General features: G+C 34.7%; 1 protein-coding gene across 1 annotated transcript; it reads left to right on the top strand.

Moving 5' to 3' along the window:
* Positions 1-5,401: 5,401 nt before the first annotated feature.
* On the top strand, positions 5,402-7,190 carry LOC107013448. Its single transcript, XM_015213359.1, has 4 exons — positions 5,402-5,659; positions 5,752-6,147; positions 6,253-6,512; positions 6,665-7,190. Exons 1-4 carry the CDS (start codon positions 5,402-5,404, stop codon positions 7,188-7,190), a joined length of 1,440 nt encoding a protein of 479 aa, XP_015068845.1.
* The last annotated feature ends 859 nt before the right edge of the window (positions 7,191-8,049 follow it).

The raw sequence follows: 8,049 nt of genomic DNA, 5'->3' as shown, positions 1-8,049 counted from the left end.
TACTCAATTCATCGCTCAAGTCTTGAAACAAGTTGAAAAAACAATTGTAAAATTCTTTTGAAATGACTCTAAGAACACTATAGACTTTGCTCTTCAATCATATTTATGGATAATTTCTAGATGTTTAGAACTCATTCAGCGTAGTAAGAATCGATAGGAAGTGTTAGTACACTTTCCAAGGATTCAAACGGGCTAAACTGTGAAATTGGGTAGAGGCAAACGTCCCGGGCGCAGTGTTGGCGCAGCGCGCCAGCCCTAAAGTTCAGAGACCCATTTCAAGAGTACTGGTGGCGCTCCGCCCAGCCTATCTGGCGCATCGGGGCATGCCGCAGCAACTCCTCCCTAGGCTTTCCTGGCGAATTTTTCAACTCATTTTCTTACCTTAATTCGATTAATTTCTATTTTTTTCTCAATCTTTGTTTAGATTCAAATACCCAAAACATGTACACAAGAATCTAACTCAAAACAACTCTAATAATCGATACAATTATCTCAAGAAACTCACCATTTTTAGGCCAATTCAAGAACGAAATCAAATTCAAGAACACACATCAAAAACATCAAACCTTAAACTTTTTAGGATGATTTTCATGCTGAACTAAACATATTTGGTGCGTGGGTGAACAAACTCAACGGTCCGTGAACTCACATACCTCTTAAGGATCAATCCTTGGCGAAATTTGCAACAAAAATCTCTAGAACTTGAAGAATCTTGACATTTTCTTCTCCTTTCTCCTCTTGAGTTCTTTTCTCTACAACTCTAGCGGGGAACTTTTTGTGCATAAACTGAACAAATTCAATTTAGACCCCTACTTAATTACCAAAAATTAAATAACTTAATTGGGTAATGAAAAAGACCAAAATACCCCTTTTAAATTCAGGTAATTTTCCTTATCTAGACAACTCAACTTCAAATGGGCATGTCTCCTTCATACGAGTTTGAAAATTAGCAAACTCAGTGGCTTTGGAAAGAGAATTTTAAGACCTTTTATTTGATATTGTATTTGCTACCTAATACTTCCTGTAAAGTTCTTGCCGTTTGAAGTTTGCTCTTTGTATGTGCATAACTATTACCATTTGGAGGAGGTGAAATTTTCAACGAAGAACTTTTAAAATGAAAAGTAAGCTACACGTAGAAATCTTGCATTCTACAAATTTGATCAAAGTTCAAACTTCAAATCAAGCATAATTTTTCTCAAAATTATTTTCTTTTTGATAGAAATCTTAACCTTTTTTTAGTAGGATACTTTTGAATTACTAAGTATAGTTTTTGTGAAGTATTTTAATAAGTTGATTAATTTGCTTAATGTTTAAAGTACTTTTGTGATAGACAATTTAAAAGTCACTTCCGCCTTAAATTCGAATATCGACATTCCTAAATCATCGACAGTTACATACATATAATATTTGAAACAGATAGCTTACTGTAATAATCACAGGCCAAAAACATTTAAACATTTCATGTGCGCTTAATACATCAACAAAGAAAGTATAAAATACCTAAGAGAGAACTATTATAGATCAAAGAGAGCAAGAGTCCTCCAGCAATTTAGCAGTCACTGGGATAACAAACTTAGTTTTTTTGTTCCAATTTATTGAGACAGAAATATGGGGCACTGAGTAATACTACGTTTTAGTTACTTGGTGCCTCAACCATCCGAGATGAGAAACCAGCAGCTGCAGCAGCGGTAGGAACAACCCTTGTTGAGACACCAGGTTTTGACAAATGAATGAGCCTCAAAACAATAAAAATTATTTTTATGTTCAACACATGATCATTGAAGAAAGTGATAAAATATATTATACCAGAGACAACTAGCCAATTATTATTACGGACAACAAACCATATAAAGATGCTTACGCTTCAAGATATTCACAGAAGACGATATTCACAGAAGACGATATTCACTAAAGACGATATTCACAAAAGACGATACAGACGTAACAACTTCATTATAATTTGTAGATGAAGCTGGTGCGGTCACAAAGAATTTTTATTATTATATTTCTCAAAATATATCTTAGGTGTTTGACTATAAAGAAATTTCCTTATTTTCTCCACATAAAATCTTCACAAAAAAATTATTTCTTTATTATTATTATTTGTTATATTTCTTAAAATATATCTTCTATATATAATGGTTTATCGTTATTGGGTGAATAACTTCAATTCTTTATTAGAAAAACCTGTCAATCTGTTAAGAATTATTTACTATATTTTTAATCCTAGGTATATAGTATAAGGTAATATTTTTAGGTATATATTATATGTATATTTCAAGTGTATTTTAGCCTTGAAATATTAAATTATTTTATTGGTGAATATTTGTTTTAAAAAAAAACATATGTTCATGCACCCTCAAAATTTAGATTTTTATCCATTTCTCATTGTAATTTGTAACTACAGAATTATTAGCTTAAGTGGAGCTAGAAAAATCATTTTATTCTATGAAATATAACTATATTGATTGGTGAAAGTGAAAATAATTTGGAGGATGAAATGATTGAGTCAATATATGTCACAATCGGATCATTCGATCACCTACTATAACACCTAGATAGGAGAACTCTTGCTATCCAATTTAAAACAGGCAATGCGGAAATGAATAACAAGATATTTTTTTAATATAATACAAATTAATAAACATGAAACTCGAATATAAAAATCTTGTTTTACAATTAACTAAAAACCCTCCCAAAGAACTAGTCTAAATAGGTACAAGAGCTACTAAGGTAGTACAATGTATAAGGATATAATACACATCTCCTACCATAAGAAAATAGAAGTAGAAGTTGCCGGAGGTTATCATTTCTTCACCTCAGAAACATTATTGAATCCTGCAACTAGACTACCCCAAATGGCATACAAGAGTAGTATCAGTACAAACAACACATATTGTTAGGATCATTAGTCAACCTAAATCAATCACATGATATCATGCACATAATCAAGAACAAGAACTTAAAAATGCCATTAGGATCCACACACTTCACCCAAGTCACCCACCTCCTTCTGTTGTCGACTCTTCTATATAAGCCCTTCTATCATCATATTAAACCATAGTCTAACTCTTATATCACATAGAGATTTCCACCAATACAAGACCACCACTAACTCTGATAATCAATCTATTATTCCCCTCAAGCTCTCATGCCAACAACTTGCTTAACGACATTTAAATTAAATGAGATATAAACATGCAATACAGTTTAGCAAAACATATATACATTTATACCTATAAGTATAAAATAGCCCACACCTCCAAAGATCCCTAAAATTACCATTACGATATTTAGTATCTCATCCTTGTCTACACAACAGCCACCCCAACATCTAAATACGCCAACCCGATCCCTCATGACACGTATGTAAAAATATGAATTGTGATAAATTTGGTCGACACACAGTACCAACATGTAACAATCATGTCATGAAAAAGTAAGCTCAAATCTCTCATCGAACCTAATTCACAAAAAAATGTTAATGCACATGTGTGGCATCCTATCCAATCATTAGTATATCAACATGGTACCTTGTAACACCCACAAGTTCTAAGTAAAAAAATTTTAGTGCGAGATTAATGAAATACCAGAAGAAATAGTCCTAGGTCGCCCTTTTTTCTCTCCAAGAACGAAGTTTGCAGAAAAATAACGTTTAGCAGCTCCGCCATAGAGGAAATAATCCCACCGAGGCGTGTTGCACGACACAGAGACTCAAAATATATGTTCCAAGTCTCCATCTTACAACACACCCTCAAACATTGACGTTGTAAAACCATCATTTCACACGCTAAGATCAATTAAAGGAGTTCGACTCGCCTGAATTCGATTTTGTAAAGTCGTACATGCTCCTGATCATCTTGAATATCACTCAAATCATTAAATTCATAAAAAATTCTCCATCCATTACCGAATTATTGTAGACCTCACCTGACTTAGATTCCGTCCATGTCTAGCCTATGCTGGAAATTTCCAAGTTACTACTCAAAAGCTTTCTTGCCCAAATTCTTCCCTATTGGTTTATTTATAACGACGGGAACATGTCGTCACAATAACTCATTTTTTAAATAATATTGGTTAAGAGCATATGTTTATTGATTAATACATTTTTTAAGACAATATATCTTAAATATTTAACTTAATTTTATTTATAAAGTTTCTTATTTGTCTAATATAAAATTTTAGTATTTATAAATATTATTTTTAAAAGTTAATATAATCTTGTGATCGCATTTTACATTCAAACAATACATATGTAATTATAATGTAACAAACAAACATGCAAGTGTTACTCTAATTACTCCATCCGTCCAATAATAGTTGTCCACTATATTATGTTCAACAATATTTGTCCAGCTTAGAAAATCAAGAGATAAGTTACACTTTATGTCTATTTTATTTTTACTATTAAATAATTTTTATCATCTAGCACATTTCTCAAAGTATTAAATTTAATTTTTATCATCTAGCACATGTCATGACTGAAGTTATGATCTCACACACACAACAGAATGTCATGACTGAAGTAATAATCTCACACACACAACATGTTATTTGCAGTTTTGATGATTTGACAAACTTAGGGACCTTGTAAAGGTACCAGGTTTCTTACTTGAGTGTTGAAGATGAAAACAAACTCAGGGACCTTGTAAAGGTACCAGGCTCTCAATGTGACGAGCCGGTTGACTGCCAGCTGGAGAAGGTACAGAAAGTAGGTGCACTCTTCCCAACGGCGTCAGAAAGTGGGACTTCTCCAACCAATGGCAAAGAGTTTAAGGAAAGTGACTTGTCCATATAAAAGGCACTTTCCTAAACATCATCGGTGGTTTTTGCAACTTGACAAAGAACTTTTCAAGAACTCTTGCAAAGGCCATTACCAAGAAAACGGCAGAATTATTCTAAGAACAACAGAAATCTCTGGAGCATTTAGTGTAGCTGTTTAAGAATATATTCTCTTGTTCTTACATTGTAAACTATTCCTGAAACTATAAAGGAATCAGTGTGTAGTGTTGAAATTCTAAGTTGTCTAAGTGGGATAGCTTAGTGGGTAGATTCATTTCTACTTAGGCTTGTTAAGCAATAGAGACTATTGCTTGAACGTGAGATTAAAAACTTCTTCTCACATTTGTTGTAATCGTGTTTTACTTTTGCTTTTGAAGATTAGTGAAAACGATTTAAAATCCTGTGAGACAGGTCGTGGTTTTACTCCCTTAAGCAAGGAGGTTTCCACGTAAAATCGTTGTGTTGGTTCAAACTGCATGTAACTTTCTGTTTATACTTATTCGTGTAGTAAGGGACCTGGTCCATTGTTCTGTTAAGTGAAGGCACATATTCTATCAAGTGGTATCAGAGCGGCCACTCTCTATTTGGTTAACCCCAAGGAAGTGATATCTGTTCTAGAATGGCTGCTCCACTTAATCTAGAAGAAGGTCAGTCTTCAACAAGACCTCCTCGTTTCAATGGACATTTCTACAGTTGGTGGAAAGTTAGAATGCATGATTTCCTCATGGCTGAAGATAGTGAGTTATGGGATATTGTACTTGATGGACCGTTTATTCCAATGATAGATGAAAAGAATGGAGAGAAAACGTGTCTTGTTCCAAAGCCTAGACAGAAATACGATGAAGCTGATAGAAAAAAGATAGAAAAGGGCTACAAGGTAAAAACTCTTCTTGTTTGTGGGATAGGACCTGATGAGTTCAATCTGTTTCAGCTTGTGAGTTTGCTAAAGAAATTTGGGATTGTTTAAAGACAGCTCATGAAGGAACTGAACAAGTCAAAGAATCAAAGATTGATATGCTTACCTCACGGTATGAAAACTTCAAAATGAAGGAAGGAGAAACCATTCATGGGATGTTCACAAAATTGTCCGCCATTACTAATGAGCTGAGAAGTCTTGGTGAACCTATCAGCATGAGCAAACAAGTCAGAAAAGTGCTTCGAATTCTTCCAAAATCATGGGAAAGCAAGGTTGATGCCATCACAGAAGCTAAAGATTTGAAGGTTCTGACAATGGATGCTCTCATTGGAAATCTGAAGACACATGAGATGAATCGAAATCATGATTTATCAAAGAAGGAAGTCAAAAAGGATAAGTCATTAATGCTGAAGTACAAATCAGATGAAGATTTCAGTGATGATGATATGGCATATCTCATCAACAGATTTCAAAAAATTGTGAGAAAGAACGAAGGTTTTAAAAGAGGAAAAAGTGGTCCTCGAAATGCTACTCAAAATGATACATGCTACAAGTGTGGTAAAGCTGGACACTTTATTAGAGAGTGTTCTCTGCTCAAAATTGAAAACAAGGAACATCAAAAACCAAGAAGTGACAAAGAGAAGAGAAGGGACCTGGTACTCGGTAAGAGTGATCGAAAGGTTGCTGCTGACTATGTGGTCAAAAAGGCGCTTGCTACATGGGGTGACTCTTCAAGTGATTCTGAAGATCGTGATGAACCAAATGATGTGTCTATGGTGGCTGTGCATGAAGAGGAAACCATTTTCAATGAAATGTTTGCTCTCATGGCTCATACAGAAAATGAAGAAGAGGATGACAGGGTAACTCTTCTTGATATGAAAAATGATCTAAATATTATTCTCTTAAAAAATTGCGAACATTGGCAAAAGTTATGATTGATTCTGTTATTGATCTAACCTCTGAAAGAGACATCATGAATGCTGAACTTGACAGTTTAACAGAAAACAAAGTTAAATTGGAGGAGAAAATGTCAAAAATGGTGTCTCTAAAGTTTGATAACACTGAACTTAAAAACCAGTTGAATCAGATAACTGAAGAAGCTGAAAAGCTAAATGGAATGTCAAATGGTTTACAAGTTGAAATTCAAGAAAAATTGAAAAGCTCTGGAAAAAATCTGGGATTGTCCTTGGAGAAGAGAAACAAATTAGAAAAGGATATTGTCAAACTTAAGGAAGAACTTGAAAACTCTCTTAAGTGGACAAAATCCTCTAAATTGTTGTTAAATGCAACAAACCAGAGTAATTTCAATAAGAAAGGACTAGGAAGTTTGAATATCACTCCTCCTTTTAATCATCACAGTAAGTATGTGTTTGTGTCTGACAATCTGCTTTGTCTTCATTGTGGTAAAAATGGGCACTTAAAGGGAGAGTGTGCTGGCTGGAGAAACTCCCAAGAAAGACTCTCTAATTATGCTGAAAGGCAAAACTTATGAAAAGAGAGACCTGGTCCTCCAAGGCCTGTTTCAACTGATAGATTTTCAAAGAAAAAATCTGTCACTGCTCCGATGTCCTTTAATAGAAAGTTTCAAAAACTGCCCTAGTGGACTAAATACAATCTGATCACTCCTCTGTCTGCCTTCTGGGAACTCAAATTGAAATGGGTTCCCAAGCTAAACAAGTAATTCTTGGTGCAGGTGAGTGAGAGGAGCAGCAGTCAATGTTGGTATATGGACAGTGGATGCTCTAAACATATGACTGGTGACATCAAAAATTTCCTCTCACTCAAGACACTTCAGGGAGGAGGTGTCTCCTTTGGTGATGGAAAGAAGGGGTACATTTTGGGAGTTGGTAAAGTGGGAAGGTCTCTTGAAGATTCAATTGACAATGTGTATCATGTTATGGGTTGAAGTACAGTCTCTTGAGCGTGTCTCAAATCTGTGACAAAGGAAATGAAGACAAGTTTACTTTTGAGAAGTGCACTGTGGTTAGTCTAACTACAAAGAAGGTAATTCTCACCGCTTTCAAAAGTAAAAACATGTATGTGGCCAACTTAGACACGTCTCATGGAGATGACCTGACATGTCTTAGTGCTCAAAATGAAAATGCTGATCTATGGCATCGTAGGCTAGGGCATGTGAGCTCATCTTTATTGAACAAATTGATTTCTAAGGACCTAGTCCGAGGTCTGCCAAAGCTGAAGTTTGCTGAAAATAAAATATGTGAAGCTTGTGTCAAAGGAAAACAAATCAGATCATCCTTTAAGCCCAAAAAGCAAGTAACCTCATCAAGAACACTGGAGCTGTTACACATGGACTTATGTGGACCTTTGAAAGTTCAAAGCAGAAATGGCAA

Source organism: Solanum pennellii, chromosome 3, assembly GCF_001406875.1.
Source record: "Solanum pennellii chromosome 3, SPENNV200".
In the NCBI taxonomy this organism is placed as follows: domain Eukaryota; kingdom Viridiplantae; phylum Streptophyta; class Magnoliopsida; order Solanales; family Solanaceae; genus Solanum; species Solanum pennellii.
This window is presented reverse-complemented; position numbering and strand designations above follow the sequence as displayed.

What these genes read in the sequence shown, in the direction of transcription:
- LOC107013448 (XM_015213359.1), top strand. Translation starts at nt 5,402, where the DNA reads ATGGCTGCTCCACTTAATCTAGAAGAAGGTCAGTCTTCAACAAGACCT. An exon ending in ATTTCAGTGATGATGATATG is followed by an intron (nt 6,148 to 6,252) that starts GCATATCTCATC and finishes ACATGCTACAAG; the next exon opens with TGTGGTAAAGCTGGACACTT. An exon ending in GAAACCATTTTCAATGAAAT is followed by an intron (nt 6,513 to 6,664) that starts GTTTGCTCTCAT and finishes AACCTCTGAAAG; the next exon opens with AGACATCATGAATGCTGAAC.